Below are 26,717 nucleotides of genomic sequence, written 5' to 3' on the forward strand. Positions count from 1 at the left end.
CATTATAGCGTGGGGATAGCTGCCAACCCTCTCAATGCCCCATTTTCCTTTAAAAGTTCAGCTTCCAAAAAAGTGAGAGGGGGAGTGAGGGCTGAGGGAGGAAGACTTGGTCTCTTCGCTGTTGCCGGAAGCAAAAAAAGGACCTTTAAACAAGTCGGCCTTAGGCCCAGATAGAAAAAAACACGCTCTTTCAAAAGTGGGTCCACTCTGCAAGAGATAGGAGAAAAGCAGGACAGCAGCTCCGAGCCCTCCGTCTACCGCTGTTTGGCCTCAGATGCGTCCATGTCCAGCAGCAAGAAGTCAGGGAGACGTCTGCGTCAAAGTCCCGAGGTGCGTCCTTCAGCGGCCAAACTTGTCCAGCAGATTGGGAGACGCTAAAAAACTCCCGCGAAATACTATTAATAACACGATAAAAGTGAATGGACGGGAGAGGTGATGCAAAGTAAGTTTTGTTTATATTATTTTTCCGTGTGCAGCCTTTGCAGTTGGGCAGCTTCTGTCTCCAAAACGTGTCCAAAAGCGGCTGTCTCCTGCGCCGCGCGTCCGATCTGTTTTACCTTCGTATCTCTCTCTCTCTCTCGCTCTCTCTCGCTCTCCTCTCTCTTGTTCCAAACACACACAAACACACACGCGCACACACGCGGTGTTACACACAAAACGGGGGGACACCCCTGGTCCCTCGCCGCCTCCTCCTCAAAGCTGACGAGATGAAAGAGCAGCTTGCGTTTTGCTTCTTCAAATCGCTGCAGCCTCGCAGATAGCAGAATGCCTGCACAGCGACACGTAGTCGGTCCGGGCTTCGGCAGGGGATCTGGATGCCTCGGTGCGTAAAATGGAAGCTTTCCGTGCGCTCCGGCAGATAGCATACACTTCCCTCCCCAGAAAATATCAGCCACTAAATTGCTCACATCACCAGCGTGCGACCTGGTTACACACACACACACACACACACACACACACACACACACACACACACACACACACACAAATAATAGACGGGGAATTAGGACAGTTGTTTACAGTGAAGGTGGGGGCCTGGTGGGCAGCGTCGAACTGGTGAATTATTAGGTGAATTATTAATAAAGCGAACGGTGTGCAGTCTGTCGCGGAGAGCGGAGCGGCCAGGGGAGCAGCTGGGGCTTTAGGAGAATTAGGAGGACCAGGGGCTAAATCACGGACTGCGGGGATTAGAGCTGCACTGGCTCCTACCTACCGCCTGCATGTACTGTATATTCAGAGTGGCACTGTGGGCACGGCTGGGTGTACGACCCGAGCTGCTCCCAATTTGATTTCCATAGTTTTTCACGTTGCAATCTGGAGCAAAGATCAAGCAACAAAAAGGGTCAAGAGGTTAATTTAAGGAAAAAACTAGTCACTGAGAGCCAGAGATATCTCTGTTTCCACGCAGCTGATCACATTTAACAACTTATAAAAAGCCTTTGTCAGTTATCAGTCACTGTGTTCCCAGATATTCAGTGGACATGAGGAGGGTCAGAGGGTTTTTGAAGGCAGGACACACGCACGAGGTTAAATGCAGTCTGTTAATATCGTTATAATGGTGGTAATTGTAATGGCAATGATGGAATCTAGCAAGCTTTAACTTTTTTTGAACACTTCACTAACAGATTTATTGCCACAGTGTTTCCCAACAGAACGACGCAGTGAAGCAACAGGATTAAATGTGACTGAGATATTACAGAGTACAGACATATTGTAAGCCATTAAAGATCTTACTTTGGGGAAATAACTCCACAACACGAAATCTGATATTTTTTATTGAACGTGCTTCTGGTTGTGGAGACTAGAGGCCTGCAGCAGCAGCAGACAACAGAAAAGTAAAACACATGTGGACATGCTCTCTGATTATTTAGGAAAGGGGCCAAAGGGAAGTTCAAAACGTCAGTGAACTCCACTGGCGTGAGTTATTTATGCAACCTGTATATGTCCTGGAATGAGGAGCATCAAGCTGAACCGTTTTGATATAAATTAATTTGGCCAGCAGGACTTGTAGAGACACCATGGTGCCCAAAAAGGGGAATGGCACAAAGAACATAGTCTCTCAAAAAACAAAAAATGCAGCAGATAAAAATTTGCACAAAACTAAAGAAAACGTGAAAAACTACAACAATTTTAGAAAACATGTTCAAATGAAAAATTTCAACAGGCTGAAACCCCTCCCGCAGCTCTTGGCACCTACAGGTTTAATAGAATTTTAAAATCCACCTCTTTTTGTTTCATACTCAGGTATTTTCCAATTCCAGGCTTTGCTAAACACATAAACACTTTGTTTAAATCAAAACAACAAAATAAATATTTTCATTCTTACTACAGATGAATGTAGCAATATCAGCACTGAGCCAGTGTGCCTGCGTGTAAAATGTTCTTGGTTTCAGTTGTGCGTGTGTCGTTATCCATCTTTTTTTTTAAATCAGACGCCTAATGACATTCCTCCAATATGACGGCTTATCAATAATTAAATGTTGACCTCCCCACACATTTGGCCACATCAATTATTCATCTGTAATTGAATTTGTGATATTAGTTTTTATTTCAGCCTAATTTGGACTGTTCAATTTATCACGAAAGTGTGTCTGTGGGGCGACATTTGAGGGTTTTGCCTTTTTTGTTTTGTTTTGTTTTTTAAAGATTTTGAGCTAACGGAGGCCCAGATGGCTCATTTACTCAACAGCAGAGAGATACAGATTTGTTGGTGTCATAGTTTTAATGTTGTTTTACATGGAGGTCAACAAAGTAATGTAGCCTACTTTCTCAACTGGATTCTGCAGCCTTTCACCTGCACATTCACAGTTAGAGGCCATTTTTTTGCACCAAAGTGAAAGATTTTATTCTATATTTCAATCTTATTTTCAAAATAAAATTTTCTTACTACACCAGTTTCATTAATTTGACTATATTTGTGCATGAGCTCAAATGTGAGCCTTGTGTCTTTTTTGTGACACATCGCAAAATCCTCTGAATTTTGATCATTTTATCAATTTTATTATTATTTGTAACTATTGATACTATCATTTGTAAGATGAACAGTGGTCATTAGCTAGGACATGATACAAACTACAAGTTGCTGGCAAGTTAACAGTGTTAGCAAGTTAAGCAGTCAGTTAGCCTATAATAGTGATGAATAATGAAATGATTGATGAACATGTATTAAAATAATTTTCAGTAGGCCTGTACTTTCACACAAACAATAAAAACAGCTTAATCATCAAAAGCACCAAGTGTCACAATAAAAATTAAACAACAAGAGCAAGAATAGCGTAATGATAATTATAATAATAATAATAATAATAATGCGATAAAATACAGCCTAATTCATAATTCTACACTGTCTGATGATTTATTGATTGTATGACATCAGCCTCAAGCGGTTGTATGATTTTCACAGTTTATACCATGACCTTCCTAAATTTGTTTTTTCCAGTTTGTTTGAATATTAATACCGGTGTCTTTTTGTTGTCTTTCTTTTATTTATTTATTATTATTTTTTTTTACAGATGCTGATGACTGGGAAGCTCGCACGTGCCCGACGGCCTGTTTGGAGAATGACCAGTGGATTGGAAAAACACCAAAATGTGCCTCTAAACCCCAAATAATCCCACGACACGATTTTTTTCTTAACCCTTAATTAATTTACAAATAACAGTGTGTGCAGTTAGACCGCTCTGTGTACTCAGCACGTCCAACCAAAGCCCGGAAGTTGCAGAAGGCCAGACAGATTTTCTACAAGTTTACACAGCCTTCCACAAGGTAACGAAACTGCGTCCGAAAACATTTAATAAAATCGAGCAAACGTGTTTCTAGAACGAAAACACGTGTAGCTCTGCATCACAGCTGTACCATTGAAAAAGAAAATTTTTCTGCATTGCAGTCAGACAGTCACGTGTTTATTTGACATACAAATGACCACTAATCAAATGTGCAGTGCGACGCTTTTTCAAGTGAAGTACATTTCAAGAAATGTTCCGCAAACACATTTCTAAAATCAAAATGCAGAAAAAAATGACTCGTGTGAGTGCTTTTACCTGCGAAACACATATGTGAGGAAAAGCTGAAAACAAAGAAAGATAAACACATTGTCAAGTAATTTAAAAATGCCACATAACCGTGTTGAGTGTATTCATAAGGTCAATTTATCATTAAGAGGAATTTCGAAAAATAGGCCTAAAATTAAAACAGAATTACACCTGAACTACATGTGGATGAACATTTAAGCATTTAATACACAATAAAAGCGCTACAGTGGTAGTCGTTATTAAAGTGAGGAATTAAAACTGTGAAGTTGTTTGTTAAAACAAGTATAACTCGTGTAATTCATGAAACAATGGGACATATTCTATGAAATGTGCTCATTAAAAATCTGAACACTGAATCAATGCTGAAGGAAACCCACTTGCATTTGTCTATTAATGTTGCTTAAATAATAATTTATACTCCCTTGTCCTGATGCTGATGCACCATATGCTTATAGCAGTTGACCTTGTTTCAATTAGGCAATAATTGCCCATGTTTTTCTAAAAATATTGTTGATGAAAATGTGGACTGCTGGTCTGAATCTAACCTGATCCTCCTAAAATCATTTTGTTTGTGACTTCCAAAACCACCACAACCAAATAGATTGTTGTATTTTGTGGTGACAGTTGGAATAATAATAAAATAAGTGGTTAATAAATGGTTTTGTCATAAACGCTTGATTTCTATTATATATAAACAAAATAAAAAACGGAGCCACGCACAGAAAAGTTAATGCGTTTTGTTCCTTTTAAATGTTTCTTGGATGAAAACATTAAATCTGAAAAATAAATTCAATTGATATGTTCCAAAAGTTACAAAACAAACTGCAGGAAATTTGTTGGCGTGCAGTGGCCCTAATCATGTAAGGCAACCTATAAGCGTCAATTAGGCTGAGCTTTGGGTTAATGAAAGCCCCGAGTGGTGTGTCTCACCACAGCCCCCTAAACCAGCCATTACTGCAGACCACAATGGCTCTGATACCACACTGTTTTAAGACCCAGCATTATGTGGGTAATAAGTTCCCTAAACCTCACTGTGAGAAGAGAAGGGCACATTGTGGGATCAGACAGGCAAAGTTCAGACAACATGGAAGGACTGTTTCTAAGTCCTGAATGTTTGTCTGTAAAACCCAGAATGAGTCAGGGTAAAATGTTTCCTCAAAATTACAAGTTTTAGATCCCAGGCTGGAATATAACTGCAAACCATGATGGACTTGTTGAAAGTAATTATCAGAGAACAAGCCATGCAATAAATTAATGGTCAACGAGAGGCATTGAGGTAAATTGTAGCAGATAAATACTCATTCTTATCAAAGATGGACTTGGACACTTGTTTACAAGTTTAGAGGGACAGAGGAACAAAGGTAAAAGCAACCACAGCCATATGAACTTTAATCAACATGTACATGTTTTATCAAAGAAATGATTCAATAATAAAGTGTATAGTTAGGATAACAATATAAGGAAACATTTGGTTACAGAGAGAATACCAAAATCTCAATGCTCTGATTATAATGTATTATTACAAATGATGATGGTGACAATAAACTGGAGCAGTATAACTCAGGGTGAACCAAGGTCAAAACAACAAATGTAAAAATATATCTCCTCAGAAGTGCTGACAAACCTAAGTGAAACGGAAAGACATTCGCTAAACCTTACTCCCTAAACCAAAGAGAAAAACAGGAGAAAACTATGCAGCTATTTTTTATCTAAAAATTTGCAAAGGGCCTCACAGTTAAGCTACTAGGGCGCTGGGCCTAAAAAGATCACAAAAAGAACTACCAAGGGTCAATCAAATACATGCAAGAAATAAAGAAAGGCAAATATAGCTGAGCTGCAGAAAAAAAGGTAACTATTATTCCCAACTGATAAGCCAGATTTTAGATCCATAGCAGTGCCAGCAGTATACAAAAGAACACTGCACAACTACAAAGTACAACACACAAGACAAATAAAAATCTAAGGCCTTGGTCCCGCTGCCACCTATTAAAAGCACTTTACTCTGACTTCCGTCTGTAGCACTATACTGACATCTACTCCCAGTCTGCTCTCACTGCCCTCTGCTGCAGTGAAGTCAGGGGAAAATTAGATACTCACTTGTCCTTATACAAAATATACTCTCCACTGAGACCATATATCAAACTCGGCTGAACTATTTTTTTCCTCTCTACAATCTTCATTCCTCTCCCCGCTAAAATAAATGACCCGGAGAATTCTGCGTCTCCATGCGAGAAGTGCAATAAGCGGTGGAAAGGGAAGGAAAAAACAAGGCCCTTTTTGTCTGCGGCGGCCGACGTTTTATCCCCACATTGCCGAGTGTTGTCTAGCATTACAAATCTCAGCCCTGGCCTGCATGGACACAGGAGGGCTCTGCTGGCCCTGCTCACACTGTCTGCATCCTTTACGCTCTGCCATGCAAATAAACCCAAATGAGAGAGCAGCTGAGGGGGAGAGCGCGATGGAGATGGAGGGTTGTTGGAGGGGAAAAAAAAGATGGAAGGAAGGAAGGGGAAATGAAGGAAGGATGAAGGATGGGCTGGCTGCAAAGAGGAAATGAAGAAATGTATGTGGCAAGTAATAAGGAAGGAAGGAAATAGTTGGTCTGAAGTAGTCACATAGGGACAAAAAGAGAGTAAGTCTGTGTATGTTTGTGTGCAACAGAGACAGAAAGAAAGAGAAAAAGAGTGGGTGCTAACCGGCCATTGGAGGGGAGAGGAATGCCCGGCCCTGGCACAGGAGAATGGGATGGAGGGTGGAGTATGTTCACATTGCTGCTGCCAGCCGAGCACATTCCCACTGCAGAGTCATGGAGACTTTTTAACCTACAGATTTTGAAGCAGCAGCAGTTTCCTTCAATAGAGTTTCCCCACTGGGGTATATAGTAATATATGTCTAATAATGTTTTATTTTATGAAACACTGTAGAATTTAAGCCTCTAAAATTACCCCAAGTGATGCTGAAATCATCTGCTGAGGCCAAAAACAGACATGAACAACATGTTCTTTGCTTAACATAATTTCTTTTGGCATTTTTGTGTTTTTATTCAATAGTTGACATCAGAGATAGACAGGAAATTTGGCAGGAGAGTGAAGGGTGGAGGGCGGGTGACATACAGCAAAGGCCCCCAGCCCGACTCGACCAGGGAACATTGTGATTACGGTATGTGCTTTAGACCATTAGACCACAGGGCTGTCCTGAACATATATGTTTTTATTACACAGTAAGCTGCACAATCCTCCTTCTGGAAGGGTGACCCCCATGACACACACACACACACACAAACACATGTCCTGATGTAGAGGAAGTAAGAGCAGAGTGCACTTTAATAATAAAAAAGAAATGATATGTTACACTACAAAATATAGGGTCATCTACTCCTTTTCTTACTTTCACTCAAAAGTGTGTTTAGTGGAAGGAAATTAAAATACACTGATTACCTTATTCCTAAAAATATTTATTAATTCAATTTACTTCAAAATACTTTATTTGTCCCTCATGGGGTAATTTGAGGCAGGCGTGTTTGCAAGTTCATTCACACAGACTTAAACAGTCTAAAAATATTATAATGTAGGAAAATTGTTTAAATACGGTACACATAATGGCTGTGATGAATCCATAGCTGGCTGCTAATAACCAACACCACAAAAGGCACATTATGTCAAAAAGTGTAAGTGCATTTATCCGTCTATACAAAGGGAAACTGACCATCTCTTATACTGCCACTGTCCACAAGTCTATTGGCTGCTGGAATAAAACCAAACTTCCAGTTATAAGTTTTACATAGAGGCAATCTAAAATGCATTCCTGAATAACGTAGCCATAGAGAACATGTTTGGGGTAGTTGATATGCTTTTTTGAGGATTAAGCTGAGCATGTGATCTCTGACAATAATTGTTTGACAGCATCAGAAAAAAATATTTTCAATGTCTTCTAGGTGAACAATAATAATTAACAATTCATTTATGTGCATCCCTCATATGTCCAAGCTAATAATGTGGAAAGTAGCTATGTTGACTCAAGTACTGTACTTAAGTACAATTTTGAGGTACTTTTATTTTGAGAATTTTCATTTTATGCTTCTTTCCACTTCCACTCCATTACATTTCAGAGGGAAATATTGTACTTTTTACTCTACTACATTTATTTGACAGCTTTAGTCACTAGTTACTTTGCAGATTCATATTTCATGTACTAAACATATGATCATTTTATAAAATATGATATATTGTTAGGGATTAAACTACCCAACAGTATATAAAGTACCTCAACCATCTGCACCATGAAAATGCTGCTTATATGTTTGTAGAAAAAATAATAATGCAATGTAATACATAATAATATAACACTAAAAGGGGTCATTCATCACAATTTGATACTTTAAGTACATTTTGCTTGCGATACCTCACTTAAGTAAGATTTTGAATGCACAACTTTTACTAGTAATTGATTATTGTTGCACTGTAATATTGTTACTTTTACTTAAGTAAAGGATCTGAATACTTCTTCCACCTCTGTTTAAGAGTACTTCTGTGGCTTTAATGCTTTGTCAAGCTCTAAACATTTCCCAGTGAGAAGTCAGTGACAAAGCTTATGAGCCGGAGTCTAACCCGTAACATCAGGAGAGTGTGACATGGAGACCGTGACGAGCCGTTTGTCTTTCTGAAGAGAGACCTCACCTTTCCAAGAATTTTGCTTAGACGAGTGTAATGTGTCTGTGTTTTTGTCAGTACAGTGGTTTATCAATGGCTGGCATTAGGCTCAGCATTGATAACACATAACACACAGACACACACACATAGTTTAACTGATAAAGCACAAGCTCAGTTCTGAATTTTGTATCAGCAAAAATGTGGATTACAAACAAGACAATAGTTATATTTATTATTATTATTATTATTATTATTACTATTATTATTATTATCATCAGAGCTGAAACTTCTAGTTGATTACTTGATTAGCTGATCAACAAAAAATTATTCTGCAACTATTTTGATATTCAAGTAATCATTTTGGTCATTTTTTAAGCAAAAATACAAAAACATTTGCTGGATTCAGCTTCTCCTATGTGAGGTTTTGCTTCTTGTTACGTTGTAATATTGTCATGTATGGTAGTAAATTTGTTGGTCAGACAAAAGAGGACATTACTTTGGATCCTGAGAAACTGTGAGGGGAACATTTCACATTTTTTGTACATTTCATAAACTAAACAAATTATTGATTAATTGAGAAAATAATGGCCAGATTAAAATGTTAATGAAGATAATTGTTATTTGCTTATTATTATTATTATTATCAATACTATATATATATATATATATATATATATATATATATATATATATATATATATATATATATATATATATATATATACATATATATATATATAAACACACAACCTACTCTCAAGGACACAATGACACATGGCAGTCTGTATTTGTGTCAGTACTGTGTGTCTGTGTGCGTCCACATCCCTCTGAAGCAGGCAGATCCTCCCTGACATTGTTCCTCTTTGTGTCATAAACAGTTAGCAAACGTGACCTGATGTGAGGTCATCTAAACTGCAGCACACACAGGCTGTCACTGTGTCTCCGTGTCTCCACCCGTTCAGCAGTTGCGACTTCAGCACCAAGTGGATTTGTTCTGGGCCGGGCAGGTCAGCGGCGGGTGCAGTGTAAAAGTTAGTTTTATATTTGTGTGAAGAGGAGGAGGCAGGCGGTTGAATGGAGGTTGTGTGTGTGTGTGTGTGTGTGTGTGTATGTGTGTGTGTGTGTGTGCTCCCCCAGGAGAAAAGAGGACTCCTAATCTGTTTTCCTGGCTCTTCTTTAAAGGGAGAGCAAGACACACTAGAGGCTCCCTCTGATCTGCTGCCCCATCCATCCCTCACTTTCTCTCTCTCCTCCATCCTTCCTTTCCTTGCTTCCATCATCTGTCTCTCGTTCCCTCTGCTTTTAGCCCTCATTTTCTCGGCCCCCCGTCCCTATGCTCTCTCATCTGTTGTGTTGGCCCGTTCTGGTCTTTGTATGGCGACAGCTCCCATCTCCAGATACTGCCTAAGAGCTCTGATTCCACTTAATCACTCAGTTTTTTATTAGTTTTCCCTCACAGGGTATTTTGTGTTCTGAATTGCGTTTATCTATTATGCTGTTTCAGATTTATTGCTTTAGGAGGCAGACTGTGTGGCACACTACCCACCAATGCGGTACACGATGGTGTGATCTCTCTACGTCTGCCCCTCTTTATGCCTGTCTGCTTTCATCCCTTCAAAATTAAATGAACAAATACACAAGGAGGGTGCTGTGCCACACTCACTCATAACTCCTCTCATACTTTTTCGTATACTTTTTATTAGTTTTCTTTTATTGGGCGTCTCAAGCTCTCAACTGCATTTATTTAGCATGCAGTGAAGACCGCATGGGAAGAGTATGTGGCATCAATTTCTCGGATGGTACCGTACACTTGGACCCATCTGTCTTGGCATCTTTTGTGCCTCATTGGTTTAGTTTTCCAATTTCAAAATAAAAATGAAAGTCACAGGTATGGCTTTCTCTGTGAGCACAGATGTCTGTCTTTGAAAGAATTTTCAGTAATTAGCAGAATATTTAGAGTGGCTTAGTAGTGACTGTGGCACCTTTAAATCACATTGTGTTCTAAAAAGGCAAAAATATACTGTTGATTATTAATTAATTGTGCGCTATTGAAAATTTTTAGCAAACAAACACTAATGCTAGAGGTCATTTTGTTGCCACGGCTTTGCACTGCAGTCTGAACAGCTTATTTCTACTTAATAAGGAGACATGGCATGCATACTCAAAATATTTTGCCCCAAAATGGCGGCATACCATCCCAACCCTCCATTTTGTTCTGTCACTGGATCGAGTCTGGATCCTGCACCTGACTTGTTGGACCAGTGTTTGCATTTGAAAATACCCTCTCTCCATGCCCCGCTGTTACTATGCATGCCTCTTCTGGTTATTGGTCACCACGGGTGTCGTTAACCTGCTGCACCAATAGGAAGGGCCTTCTGACTGACGTTCCCTCCTTCTCCGCTCTGCTTCCAGGGGCTTCCTGTGACCGGGGGGGGGGCATGGGCGCTGGCCATCACCTCGTCCGAATCCAGAACCAAATGAGAGAGAGAGACTCAGAGAGTCAGAGAGATAGAGGAACACAGAAACAGAAACACTGAGTGAGCGTGGATGCAATAAAAATAATGATTATACATTGATAATCAAGACAAGCAAGAAACATGATGACCACATAGACAACAACAGCTCCTTTTTAGGATTAAAAAAGAAAGAAAAATTAATATTCATGACCCTGTCCCTACCATACAAATTCAACACCCTCCCTTCCTCCCTCCCCACCCAAATCCTCCCTCCTCCTCACTTCCTCTCCCCTCCATTGGGTGGCAACACTTGGTAGGGCACATGGTGAGACAGCTGTTGCAGGGCAACATGGGCATCTGTGGTGCTACATAGAGGAGAAGGGATAGTACGAGGGGTCTGGGGGGTGTTTGTAGGGGGGTGCAGACAGCGTCAAGACAGTAAGATAGTACCCTTTCTCTACCCTGTGTACATATGTGTTTGTGTTTGTCCTAAAGTTTCAGGGACTATTATTGGCTCTATGGGGAAAGGCAGAGAGGTATTTTGGGGACAGACAAGAGAGAAAAAGAGAGTGAGAAGAAGGAAAAAGAAGCCATCTCTTCTTCTTCTTCTATGCCAAGCTGTGGATGAAAAGTAGCACCTGTCCTCCAAGCTATGACAGAAACAACATTAGCATAAGAACACTAGGATGGACCGCTCCAAGACTGGAGTTAGTGCCTTCAACACCCAAACCCTTGCACACACACACACACACACACACACACACACACACACACACACACACACACACATGCCCTTCTCCATGTCTGCATTTCATTCTGTCTTTCTCTCACACACACAGACTACACCCTCCCCCCCTCCTCCCTCTGCACCTTCCTCTTCAGAGGGAATGGGCGTTTTCCCAGGGTTATAATCACATGCCAGGTACCCCCCCAGTTCACACACAAACACACACATACACATCACCCCCACCCATCTTTCCCTCCCATTCCTCTCCCCTCCTCTCTCCCAGCACCTACCACACACCCTTGCCATTTCTCTCTCCCCCAAAGCGCCAGCGCAGCCCCACCTCGCGGTGCCAAAGTGGGCAGCCTCTGCCTTGGCGTAGCTTGGGCCTTCTGGTGCCCTAGATAGCTGCGTGAGTGTGTGCGTGTGTGTGTGAGCACTGGCCCAGCTCTGTGCGGACACAGCCAGCCCTTTAAACTGTGTCAAGGCTCCAGATGCTGGGAGAGACTGGGATTAACACAGGCGTTTGTATGCAGACACATACGCACAAACAGACACACACAAAATATTCTCTCAGCCCATATATTGCATCACACTTCACACGCTTTGTGTTACATGTTTTGACCAAAGCCTGAGTGAGTCTTACACAGAAAAAGAAAATATATATTAAAAATAAAAAGACCCAGTACCTTCTTCAATATTTATCAAAACAAATTCACTTTCAGCACTGTATCAGGTTCCCTCTAAACCTACGAACCCTCTTTTATGACATGAATAAAATGCCGGATCACACACAGAAATGTATGAGACAGGATACAAAGGTATCAGCAATCCTATGACGAACCAACACTCCCTTGCAGTGCTCTGAGATGTACTGATGCCAACGCAGCACCTCAGAAAGTGGATTTGGATTAGGCAGACAGAGAAAAGGACCTCAGAGACCTGACATACACACACGCCCCAGTGTCCGTACACTAGCCCTTTAGCAGCATGCCACTACCCTGAGGGCATGAACACACACACACACACACACACACACACACACACACACACACACACACACACACACACACACACACACACACACACACACACACACACACACACACACACACACACAAATATGCAAAGACACACATGAATACCAACCAAGGGTCCACCTACTGTTTCTTTAGTGGCATGCCACTGCCCTTAGGGTAAGCAGATTCACACACACACACACACACACACACACACACGCACACACACACACACACACACACACACAGACACAGACACACACACACACACACAAATACACAAACAAACAAAACACACTAGCATGCACATTCCACTGGTGATTCTGACATCATTGCAACTGAACTCATTGAATAGGACTGAAGTGATGTGAATGATAGCGAATTACCAAGACAGCCCCCCCCCCCACACAAACTAGCAAAGGCTACAGACTGCTAATTACAAGTATGCAAGCATGTGTGTCCAAGTGTGTGAAAAAGAGAGAGTGAGGGAATGTTTTCTTCCAGTGTTCAGCATCTCTCTCTCTGTCTTGCTGAGCAGTAGTTATGGTGCCAGTTATGGAGTGTTTGCCATAGCAGGGAGCTGCCTTGGCACCGTGCCCTAATTTAGGGGAATTAAAAAGCACTAGACAGGCCCCTTTGTGGCACCGTGCGCCCGCTTTAATCTCCCCACGCCTCAGCAGGCACCCACAGCACCAGGAGTGGGCACCGTGCCCACATGACCCCAGGCAATATGGAAATCGCCACCAAAAATCCTAACTAAGCGCCGAGCCCTGCCCCTGGTGCACAGTGTACACAGTACACACAGACATGCGCAAAGCGATGCTTTCACACACACACACACACGCACACACACACACAGTGCAAGAGGGACAACACCCAGCTCACAATGGTGCTTTGCACACTGTACTCACACACATAGACTTACACATATGATTAAAAACATGAAATAGTAATTGCAGGCTGTTCACATGTGTACATAATTACAACACCGAAATACACACATGCAAACACACAAATAGTAGTTTCAGGGCACAGGGGCATGAAATGAAATACTCCCGCTGTTGTTCCTGTTGGCACACATGCACGTGTAGACACAGACACACACACACACTCACACACATACACATTCACTTTTCCACCCATCCAAAGTTGGTGTGTGTTGTTCTTTTTGAAGTGTAGGTGAGTGTAATGCTTGTCATGAGGTCATCCATCAGGGCTAATGAAACTGGCAGACCCTGACACTGTCTCACTGGGCAGCACCACTGGCGCCGCAAGCTAACTCAAGGAGAAATGGACTGCTTTAATTACACAGTGAGGGCACACACACACACACACACACACACACACACGCACGCACATGTAAACACACCTGGGCACAAACAGAGAGAAAAAGACATACATGAACACATGCAGGCATGTACTCACACACACTTTACATACAGGTACATAATCATGAATAAAAATGCAATCACACACAGAAAAACACACATTTAAAAGCCAAATGTTAGAGTGCGCGCACACATGCACACTGACACAACTCACAACACTCCATCAAATTTTGCCCATTAGCCACTTCTTGCCAACACCACGTACTGCCAGCTAGCAGACTGGTGCAACCTTTTAAAGTAGATGAAAAAGTGTGAGCTCAACATGGATGGTAACCTTTTCTGATAAACAGAACTCAGTGCATAACAAGTTAAGGTGGACTTATCATCTATACAATAAAACTCATTGAAGGCACCATTAACTAGCTAGCTGCGCCTCCTCACTGCAGGTTCACAGTGTTCCCTTCCCTAAAACAAAGACCCACTTTGGCCCTGGAACAGGACGCACTCCCATCCCGCTCTCTCTCTCTTTCCCCAGTTCCTCTTTCCCTCCTCTCTCAATCTAGCTCCCTCTCTCTCCCTGTCCATTTGTCTCCCTACTGGTTTCACTTAATAAGCTTCAAAGGTTTCTGGGCAACGTGGCTTTCAAAAAAAAAAAAAAAGTTACCATGGCATTTTTTTGGCACACAGCATCTTCCCTCTTGCTGAGGATATGGGGTTGCCATGACATCGGTGGGCACCTTATAAAGCATACAATTGTGTATGTGTGTGTGTGTGTGTGTGTGTGTGCATGATGGACATCTTGTGCCAACCTCAGCTAAATGCTTAGACACTGGTAGGAAACCCAGGACAGCGGCAAAGAGTTCAACTTTGTCCGCCAACTCATGCTTACAGACCACTATATCCCCCAACACACATACACAAATGCACACACTGCAAAGGACTCTGTTCTTTTCTGTTCTTGAAAGTTTGCATTTAATCTTACTGTTTCAATGCTTTTCAAACTGTATATGTGTGAACATGAAATAAAAACATAGCATAGCATGTTTTTGGCTATGACATATTATTGCTTAATAAACTCAACAACAAAAGAACTGGCTCAGAGTAAACAGCATACATGCATTTTCTGCGAGTACATTCTGTGTTTGTTTTGGTTAAACTTACCCCAGAGAGTCTCAAATCCAAGTGCTAACTTTAAAATTGGCTCTGAATTTCCACTGATGGTTAATGTTTTCATATTGGCATCTTTCTTTGTCCCTGCTTATGTTTGCGTGAGTGAGTGTGTGTGTGTGTGCATTTATTTTGTGCACTCCCATCCAAAGTAATTAACAGTGAGTGCAGAAGTAACCTGAAATTCCTAATCAGCAGTATACACAATTGATAGTGATGAATGCAAAGGTCAGAGCCACAGCACCCATCCTGCTCGCAATCCGAATGTGTGTGTTTTGGTGTTTTGTGTAATATTTAGTAATATAGTAATATATGACAATGGTAATTTTTGTCCTTTTCGTGATAGTCAAATAGTTCCTTGATCTCAAAGTTGTATTTGCCCAAAGTGAAACAATTTTGTGGTCTGGCTTCAGCAGTCACCGCACACTTCAGCGCAATTGAGCCTCTACTAATGTGAAATGAATGGGAGCCGTGAGCAACTGCAGCATGTCTCTAATTTTGGTCAAATCTTTCCACACACAGAACAAAGTTCTGATCTGAATTTAGGCTACTTAAAGATAGCACTTTCCTAAATTGTGTAACATATAACAGTTACCCCTGTAACTCTTTTTTTTTTCAGTAATAGAAGTGGCAAAAATGAAGCCTCAGTCAATTATTTGTTTCTATTTAAACAGCCATCAAATCATTACATAAAAAAGGAATTATGATTGTAAACCTTTTTGGAAAATGAAAAACTTCACCAAGACCTACTGAAGACAGCCTGAATGTGCCTACATGCTCTCATACATACATCCATGCTATCCTACGGACAGGGCCTTTAGTGGCCTCTAGTGGTTTGTATATGATGTTACTTTGGACCCTGGACACTGGACCCTGTACACAGCTGTGTCCCATCCCATCCCAAATCCATACATACTAATTCTATACAGCATACTACATACTAATCGTCACACTGTTTTAGCAGTTAGTATACAAAAATATCAACATAGTTTACCATTTTATATTCACAGGAAATTACACAATACATGTGATGTGAATCAAACTGCGACTTTGCAACGACACTGCCAATTAAACTTCACAAAGAGACATCAGAATGTTTATCCTAAGAGTTAATACTTGTTTTTTGTTTTACACGATCTTTCTGGAGCTCTTTCACCACCATGGTCCTCCATTTCCTTTGTGCAAAGTATTATGGGAGAATAGTGTCCATCAACAGCGCACTCAAAAGTCATCCGTATTTGGTGTGCACACTGTTGCTTTGAATATACTTTTCCTGTGGGAATACACTACATACTAAAGAGCTCCTTAGTGTAGATTATTTGGTGATTGTTTTATAATGAGGATATTGAAATATTTGTCAGACAAGAACATAACTTCTTACATTTCACATTATATTACAAACAAAGAGCTTTGTCTCCTGTTTTAAACTCTACCACTAAAATCTGCCACAAAAGAGATTCGCTTTCTAAAACACAGCTCAAGTTTGTTATTAATCATCCACCAAGAAAAAGTCATCAGAAAAGACAGACATTTAACTAGAAAGTGTAGCCCTTAAATCATCATATAATGAGCAATAAAATATGAAATAGACTTAACAAACAAAGCATTTCTCTTTAGGGAGAACATTAAACCTGGCTGTTTATGTAGCTAATGGTAATATACCTGGACGTAACTGTGCACACAGATATCTTTGACTTTTGGTTAAATTCTGCCTCACATAAGGCTCAACACTGTAGTTGTTTTTAATGAGCCAGTATGCTTGTAATTTAGGTTTATAAAAAAACATCAACAGAATAACTTCAGTCTGAAAAAAATCAGATCATGGTATTCAAAGCAAAAGCCCAAAATTTTGTATCACAGGAAGACTTACACATACCAGAGAAACAATCATACGCCACACTACAGTAAAGAGCTCACCAAATCAGATTTACCAAATCAGTTTTTAAAATATTAAGGAAATAAAAGCAATGAGCCTTCATTAAAATTTAAGTAAATGTTCATATAATCTTGTGTTTTCTTCAAAACAATCTATTCTATGTCCATTGAGCTCACTGTAACTCTTGTCTGCTCTTTCAAAGCTTTGTATGACCTTTTCCAAGCTACGAGGAATGTGGATCATCTTGGGCTTTGCCAAAGTCTGCCTCAATTCCCCAAAATCTAAATCTAAAACACTACTTTATATTAATCAGGACAAAGTCAGGACAAAATGATCTTATAGATAATGATTATCCAAAAACAAAATTTAAAACTTTCCGAAAATGAGACAAATTTTGTTTTCTGGTTGAGCCCAATAAGAGGAAACAGAGGATTGTAAAAGCTTTGGGAAATAAGCCTCTGACAAGTTCTGCAATTGCAGTGGATATGTGCAGTACTAATCTCTGCTCAGCTTTGGTTCACCCCAGCAGTATAAAACACCCTACAGAGCTCAGGTCATATAATTCGCCTTCTCCGCAAAAAAATCCCTCCCCGGGACCCAGAACATGAGTTTAATAGTTATTCTTACTAGCCCGTACAACTGCTGGGAGCCTGCAAAATAAAATAGCTGTTTTTCTGTTGATCTGTTTACGCTCGCCTGAGGAACTTTACAACCGAAAGAGCCAAGACTCCAGAGCAAAAAAAAAAAAAAAAACAAAACAACCAAAACCTTTCTCTCCCTCCCTCCCAGCTAAAGTGGACTTATTATGTTACTGATGGCAGAATTCCCAGTGTGGAATTAGGACTTTGAGCTCCGATAACGTTCCTGAATCCCAGCACGGCGCTGCTTTTAGTGGTGGTGGTCACACACTGCTTTCTGTCTTGCCCTGAGCCAAACCAACCGAGGAATTAGTCATTAATAGGGGGACAACTTAAGGCTGCTACTGTTTCCCATACGGATGAAAAAAGAATATAATTGTACAATGATCTTTGTGATGTTGTGGGGGGTCAGAAATGTTTCCCTCTGTGTGTTTTTGAGAGTGTGTGTGAACGGTAAGTGAATGTTTTTTTGAATCCTTAACCATATCTCTACTCCGTTTGAGAATGTTTGCATTAATTTATCTGTGCCTTCGTACCTGTCTGTCTGTCTGTTCACCTGTCTCACTCCTCGCACAGACTCCACACCAGAAACGACACCAGCTTTAGCTTTCAGTAACCTCCTCATCTATTTGAAGCCTCTCCGTACCTCTCGTTCCTCGCCTTTAGCAGTATAGCCTCTGTGCCCCTGTGTTGCCATGGTAAAACAATAGAGCGCAAATCTTCCAATCTCCTTAATGTTCACTAATCTAATGAGTGCGGTGGGGATATTAAGCAGATTGCTGAACATTACGTTTTACCATTAGAGACACAGCCACCAGCTATTTCAGCACTGTTCCTCGAAAGCCCCCCAAAAATCTTATTTTACCATTATTTCTCCAGTCTGATCCTATCGGCCTGCTGCGTCTTGGGTAGATTATGATTTGGCATGATGAGGAGTGTGGTTACTGCTGAGTGTGGGAGAAAGAGAGTGGGAGTATGTGTGACCGTACGTGTGTGTGTGTGTGTGTGTGTGTGTGTGTGTGTGTGTGTGTGTGTGTGTGTGTGTGTGTGTGTTTGACAGTGAGAGAGAGAGAGAAGATGGGATAATAACAAGTTAATAAAGGGAAACAATTAGGACATAAAAGATTGACATGGCCCACATTTTAATGGTCTTGTCTGTCGTAATGAAATCCCTTCAACTATATCTGCTTCAAACACACATACACACATATATAGACATGTACATGCTCATTATAGTGGTCTCATTACTTCCCTCAGGCTCTCCTGACAGGTGTGCCCCCCCACACACACACAGAGATAAACATTCGCAAACATACACTCTCAGTCACACACACAAACCAGGCCCTACAGGGCATTTTCCCTATCCTGGGACTGCACAATGGGCACTTTGTACACCCTCCATGCTCCCCACCCCAGCCCTTACCATCAACCCCCCACCAGCTTCCAGCACATCCCTCTTTAAATGGGAGATTATGCAAATGAGCTCACACCACCGTGGCACCCCACATATAAGTGATGTGCATTCAGCGAAATCTATAGTCTGTCTATGGGAGCATGTATGGGAGTCAGCACATGAATGTTTCTACTCACTGAGAGACGGATGTGGCATAAATACACAGTAGACGTCCCAGGTGTTTGAACCATACTAGAATATTTCTTCTGTCAGTCACAAGCTGCAGTGCTTTATTGTTGCTTTTCATGTTCTGACAAAAAATTTTTTTTTTTAAACCTCAAATATGTTTTGCAAATTTCTGCTTACACCACTAAAAATATTCCTTCAGTTTGCAGGCGGATCTCTAGGCTCACGTCTGAGAAAATAAAATACTTTTCTCTGATCTGTGGCAGCTGTGAATGGACTGATGGGAGAGCACTTATAATATGGTGCTCGGAATAAATTAATTAAACAAATAGTCAAAAATGTGTGCCATATCAAAAGGACTATGAAATCCAGTGGTGGTGGAAGTATTCAGATCCTTTATCTAAGTGAAAGTAGAAATACCACACCATAAAAATAGTTAAAATGCTGACTTAAGTAAAAGTAGAGAAGTATATCAGCAAAACTGACTTAAAGTATCAAAAGTAAAAGTACTCGTTATGCAGAAAAACAGCCTCTGTCAGTGTTATTGGATCATTATTATTGATCTTCATATGGTAGTTTAATCTATAATAAAGCATCATAGTTTATAAATTGATCATATGATTTTATACAAAATTTAAATCTAAAAAGTATAGGAACTATAGCTGTTAAATAAATTTTGTAAATAAAAATAGCATAAAATTGAAATACAAGTACTCCAAAATTGTACTTTTACACAGTATTTGAGTAAATGTACTTAGTTACTTTCCACCACTGATGGTAGAGCTAATTTAATTTATATTCTATTGGGTAGATTAACCTGTGGCAATGCATTGTATTTCATAAGCTCACATAAAACATTAATCTGCAAAGTAACTACAGCTGTTAAAGAAATGTATTTAGAGTAGAGCTATGAAGTGACAAAGTGCAAATACTCAAGTAAAATACAAGCACCTCAAAATTGTACTTAAGTACAGAATTTGTGTAAATGTACTTAGTTACATTCCACTACTGATTAATTCACATCTGTCATAAAAAACACATTGATTGATCCTTTAATCTGCATGTAGGCAAAAGTGCAGAAATAATAATAATTTTGGAAATTTGAGGGAAAGATTGAATCATCTCGGGGTCCCCTAGTGGAGCCAAGTTAATTTAAGACCTGTGGATAAGAGTCAGTGGACATACGAGAACATTTCTCTCAGGTAAAAGTACGAGATAGATGCAGCACAACTGGAAGCGTGGAATAGAAAGGCCGAGAGAGACTGCTGATACTCACTTCCATAGGGTGCCGATTAAAAGAGTGTGTAGACAGAGACATACTAGAGATGAACATGCGCGTGAACACACAAACACACACCGCAGGCTTGTTACATACAGCAGTTAGGTTCGGGGTCAGGCTGGGACACAGGTTACCACAGGGTTAAAGCCTCGTGCACATGAGAAAAACAGCAGAAACAGATTTAAGAGAGAGGTGGATGCCAAGAGTGCCATCTGCTTTCGTTACCCCCCTTTCCAGTTTCCTCTCTCTCCTCTCCCATCCCTCCCCGGCTTTCTCCATCTTTGTTTCTTTGCACATTCCCTCGTTCCCATCTCCCGCTAAAGCCACATACATATTTTGTCAACAGCTAAATATTACCATTCATTATTTGTTTTCCACACTGCTCAAGCACTGATAATAAACTAAGACAGTATAGATACAAGGATGGGGTGTGGGGGTTGGGAGAGGGGTGTGTGTGTGTGTGTATGTGGGGGGGGGTAAGATAAGTCCAAATCTGGCAACCATCTCAAGTGTAATGACACCTCCATCTCTATGGAAAACCATCCCCTTTTGTCTTCACTTGCATGGGAGCTCTTTCTTTTTACTGTTTTGTTCCCAGAAAACCCATGGAACATTTGCCAACATTTTTAAGAGCTGCGAAAAGCAGGATTTTTTTTTGTTGCTGGTTTTTTAAGTCTTCCACCTCGCAGGTGTTTCTTTTTAAGGCGTGCTCGACAATGCCAAGCTCGTCTTGGCTCGTCTTGAATGCCGCGGGCCTCAGGGGGAGAGAGAGAAAAAAAACAAGGTTGGAGAAATCTTATTGATTAGCAGTTGTCGCTTCCCTTTTCTTTATCTCACTGTGGCTCTCCTTTTCTGCCTCACTCACTCTATCTCCACACACACTTTTTAAGTTTTGATAGGGGAATGAGAAACCTTTGTAGGACAGGCCAAGGAAAAAAGAGAGCAAAAGAAATTCTAACTATAACTTAAAACCCTCTGCTCTCTCACAGGAAGTGACTGGACTTGACGTGTCACAGAACAAAGCTGCAGCTTTAAGTGAGACTTTTAAAACATTGTGTAAAGAGTGTTTATGCATTTTAATGTGTGCCTGTGCGAGCGTATGATGTTCACGTGTCAGAGACTCTCGGAAAGTCCAACTTGCTCGAGGCCTGAATGTGGGGCTTTTATTAAATGGTGTCTAATTTCCCTCAGACCTTTAGGCTAAACATAGGCTTCATAGATGCCGTCAAAACTGATTTATGATGCACGCCTACATGTAATAGGCTAAAGAAAATGAAAAAGAATAATCAATCTTATCTCATTCTGATGTGCTCACGTTTGTCTGATTAGTATTCTGTGGGTAATTGACACAATTGCAGCCAAAGCTCGGTTCATTAATGTTAAGACAGATTGCTGCTCGTTAGAGCCACCATGTGGTGCAAACACAAACAGCAGCCATCTTGCTGAAAGTGGAGTTGATAACTGTGTAAGCCATGTTTATTCTTAACAAAATGTCATGTAAAAGTTATAACTACAATAAGTAATAATAAAACCGTGTTTATGCCCTTGAGAGAGAGGAAAAATGATTCAGGTTTTTAAATTAGAGATGGGGGGGGCGCGAGACAGAATAAACAGGTGGACTGCCAGTTAGGATCAGTGATACGCCGGCTGGATGGAAAGAAGCACAGGACAAGAGGGAGGGAGGGGGAGAGCTCAGAGAGAGGGATGAAAAGACGGAACCGGGAAAGAAGTACCATCTGTTTTTTAGGAATAAGGAAGATAAAAATGTGAGTAGCGCTCAGAGGCAGAATGTTAGTATAGACTCAGGGTGTGAGAGGACTCTGCGTACAGGGGGAGGAAACTACAAGGGGTACGGAGAGGTAAGGGAGAGAGGGCAGATAAGAGGGAGGCAGACAGATAGAAGACAGGAAGATGAGAGAGGGAGAAAGAGTGAGAGGGAGCGAGGAAGAGAGGGGACCAGAGATTGGGTCTGGCAGTGGTGTGAGCGCACTGGGCACGCTCACATCAGGAGGGGACATGACTCGACATGCCGGCTCAGCCCAGCTGGGTCAACGCTCTGCACTGCCATGTTGTTTTGGCTTGGCGCTCACTTCTCCTACAAACACACGCACACACAGTCACACATACACATGCATGCACAGGCGCACAAACTGACAAACAAATCTAGTTTCCCCCAGCTCGCTCCATCATTCTCCCTGTCTCATATCTAGACTCACACTCACTCACAGGCAAACACACACAAGCTTACACCCAAAATGCCATGGTTTTGGCTAGAGCTGGCCAGGCGGGCGAGGGCCCTGGACTAATGGAAACGCCAAACTCGTTACTCTAACGCTGGGTGACAAGGGCACCTTGGGCTGCAGATGTTCCTGCTGATGACAGATGGAGCCTGGCACTGCCAGGGGACAGTGGGCCAGGCCTGCGCCAGCTCCATGCCACCTGCACCCCTCCTCTGTACCCCTCCACACAAACTGAAACATGCACACACTCCCTCGCTTTCTCACTTGGCCTATCGCTCTTGAACACTGCCCCCCCCCCACCTCGTATGTGTCTGTCTGTCTCTCTCTCAATCACTCTTCCTCTTTCTCTCTCTCTCTTACACACACTGGCATGCTACTCTTCCTCCTCTGCCCACTGTGAGGATGACTGTTTGTGGACAGATATCTATGACACTGGCAGAATGTGTTGGAGACATTGTGTCTGTATTGGTATTGATCCTATTAACAGACAGAACAGAAATTAGTGTTTCATGACTGTAATTCAAGACGAGGAAATTAACAAACTGTTTTGTTGTGAAATGTCAGCTGCAGCATCCTGATGAGCACCGCACCAAAGTGAGTTTGAAACGTTTGTCGCACATTCTGTCAGCGCTCTCTCGTGACTGAATGTAATCCATGGCCATTTCAACTTTTGAGCAGAAAGTGGATTCCAGATCAGCTAATGCATGATGGAGACTGTGTAATGGTACCATTTATCTTCATGGAAGTGGTGACAGGCTTCTGGAGGTGATTCGCCAGACCTGGCTCAAAGACACGGTCCACCAGGATAATTTGCTTGATGCTGTTAAATCGCCAGATTACCAAAGTGTGCTCAGCTGTAATTTTGATGATGGTGGTTTTCACAAGGCTTCTGCTTTCAACTCAGTGTGGAAAAACTGTCTTGAATGTCATCAGTGATGCTTCTCATTGTGTCACTATGTGAGGGACAGAAGATTATTGCAGCTCATCTTGCAAAAAAAGGTTTTACACATATTTTAGTTTTACACATATTTTATGTTTTATAACAAGCCACAACTGCATTTCTCACAATAGCTTCTGGTCAAATGTTACAGACAAATGAAAAGTAAATGGGCTGGAGTGGAAGGACACAAAACAACAGAAAAAAACAGAGGGAGGTAAACCCAGGGTTCACATCAAAGTCTTTTTCTCACAGAAAATGTGATGAGATTCTGGAAAAGTATTTGTACAGCCACGCCAACTACAAATCCAGGCACATCGACTATCAGTCTAGGAAGCCAAACGTTGAAAGAACACCAAGACACCAGAGATTCATATGTTTGCCGTTTCAGAAATTTTGATAAATCTGACCAGGCCCGGTAGCCAAACTTGTGTCTCCAGCTTGGCCTGGTGTGGTCTTTCCCACTGTTGGAATTTGTGGACTGTGATATAGAACTGCTCTATGATTAATGTGCATTTTGACATTGAAATCTTCTAGAGGTACTGTGAGTGGAAGGCAACAATGTGCATGATCATAATCAAAGTTTCACGAGAGCTTGCCAATGTTTTGCCATTGTGGCTGCAGCTTTTGGAAGCCTTTTTCTGTGCTATGTGTGACCGCCTTTTTCTGTGCTGCAACCCCCACCCTTTCACCGCTCTTGCATCAAGCCTGCATCCCTCCACCCCTTCCTTTGCCCACTTCATCCAAAAACCATGTGTGGCGTGTCATTTCAACTCCCTCCACGCTGAAGAAGGGCCCCTAACAAAACAAAACAATTATCTCTCCCCTCGTTAGGACCTGGCTCGCATCCGCTCTCCCTCTTTAACTCCCCCTCTTTCTCCTGCCGGACCCGGCCTTCGCTCTTTCCCTTCCGTAGCTGTCTCTGTGACAATAAGTTGAGCTGAGGGTCTCTTAAGTGCTTCTGAAGTGGAGCGTTTAGCTGATTTTAGGCTTCATGTTTCTTTTAAAGGCCTCAGCAGAAGCAGAGGCACAGGATGGTGGTGGCATGGGTGAGGTGCCCATGAGAGAAAGATTAAGGGAAGGCAGGAGAGCGAAGCAGCGCGATGGATGATGGTATGTAGTGGTACGAGGTGGGCGCTGATGTGTGCTGGTGAAGAGGAAGGGGAATGGAATGGTTGGCAGTGGGCGGGTGAGCAGGTTTCACCGTGCCAGCTCTTAATTACTTTAATTGGAGTCATTAGCTAAGTGAGCATGAGAGACATCACCTGCATGGCATGCAGGACCGCACCTGCCACAGCGACATTGCTATCATCATCACACTCCAGCAGAGGGTTTACTGACAGCTCAACACTCGTCCACACTAATGCTGCCACACTGAGGCTACAGTCAATACAAGTAGAGTCAGACGCACAACTCAAACGAATATCATATATACATTTGTTATCTGCAGGTAAGTTGTCATTGGGTCAAATATGTGTCTTTCTCAACTACCAGACTTTGAGAAAAGAGAGAAACACTATACATTTACAAATCATTCCTTTGGGAGCATCAGGAAATAAAACTGCCAAATAAAAAAATGCTATATACAGTTTGTGGTTACAGTATATGCATTTAGCGGGCTTTTTTGGTTTGGTTTATTGACAACATTCTAATATATTTATACAAATACATATCAGACAACATCATACAAACATATCAGACATTGTCAGGGATAGAACAATAAAGTCCTGGACTTATTTCCATTGTTGTCTCTGGTGTTTACACAGTCCACCAACCTTTATCATGACAGAGACAAACACTTGTTTTCTGACATTAACATATATTAGAAAATAAGACCTAAAGAACCAGAAACTTGAATCAAACAATTGATGATATATATTTTTTTAGAAAGCACATAAGGTAAAAGGTATCTTAGATATCCCCCCAAAAAATCACATCATAAAAGACCATTCAATGTACAAATATCTATTATTTAATTAATAAAGCATAAAAACGTATATGACATATTGCAAGATATGTGAAAGGAGAGGTTCACATTTTTTCAAATCTGTCTTAAAACAATACTCACATGAACATGTGTACATTGAAACAGTATTTGTTTGCTCATTCATACTGGCCATTAAAAGCTATCTTTGAAGCATGCTTTCAGTAGTGATGGGAGGCAAAGTCCTCAGAATGCTGAAGCCTCATCTTAGCATATTAGCTAAGTGCATTAAGAGGGAATCTTTTAATGGCCAGTATGAACAAGAGGGATGTCTACAGTAAGCAAAACTTGTTTCAATGTCCATATGGACACCCGACTATTGTAAGATGGTGTACCCCTGTTGGAAATCAAATATGAGGCCATATCGCATATAATTATTTAATTTAAGTTTCATAAAATATTTCAAACAATCATAAAAACAACTCCAAAAAGTTTTATACTACATTAATAACTGCTGATATAATCTAGTTATACACTTTTTTTGAAAACAAAGAGCTTCCTTTAACATGTTGTCAAAGTCTACGTCAAATTTGGATTCCTTGAGGTTCAATCTCTGGTTATTTATTTCACTATGTTATGAAAAACAATCCCTCTTCACCTGATGTACCTCACCTTAAGTAGCATGTGCTGTTAGAGGTGGACAGCCTGGGGCAGACAGAGAGTGGATGATCACTTTACACATATGGATCTACAAAACTTATATCTGTTGTCTTCATTATAGCTGTGGGATGACTGCAGTGTCCAGTCAGTAAACATCAAGGGAAAAAAGGTATATACACATGCACACAACACATTTACCTGTTTTATTCT

General features: G+C 41.1%; 1 protein-coding gene and 1 long non-coding RNA gene across 15 annotated transcripts in view; one reads left to right on the forward strand and one right to left on the reverse strand.

The window, feature by feature from the left end:
- LOC122872884 (nuclear factor 1 X-type-like) overlaps positions 1 to 858 on the reverse strand; it is a 110,780-nt gene extending 109,922 nt beyond the window's left edge. For 2 of the 13 annotated variants that reach the window (XM_044188963.1, XM_044188958.1), the window contains exon 1: positions 1 to 848. In XM_044188963.1, the coding sequence (XP_044044898.1) occupies positions 1 to 3 (3 nt within the window). In that variant the 5' untranslated portion in view covers positions 4 to 848. The other 11 variants (XM_044188951.1, XM_044188968.1, XM_044188952.1 and 8 more) reach the window with 9 other exon arrangements.
- LOC122872890 lies at positions 196 to 26,651 on the forward strand. Of its 2 annotated transcripts, XR_006377326.1 has the most exons (3): positions 196 to 330; positions 3,513 to 7,190; positions 26,629 to 26,651. It is a non-coding gene; the product is annotated as an uncharacterized LOC122872890 (long non-coding RNA). The 2 variants fall into 2 exon arrangements; XR_006377325.1 differs by lacking the exon at positions 26,629 to 26,651 and having other exon boundaries at positions 305 to 442; positions 3,513 to 4,687.
- Positions 26,652 to 26,717: the final 66 nt, after the last annotated feature.

This window comes from Siniperca chuatsi, linkage group LG3 (assembly GCF_020085105.1).
Source record: "Siniperca chuatsi isolate FFG_IHB_CAS linkage group LG3, ASM2008510v1, whole genome shotgun sequence".
Classification (NCBI taxonomy): Eukaryota; Metazoa; Chordata; class Actinopteri; order Centrarchiformes; family Sinipercidae; genus Siniperca; species Siniperca chuatsi.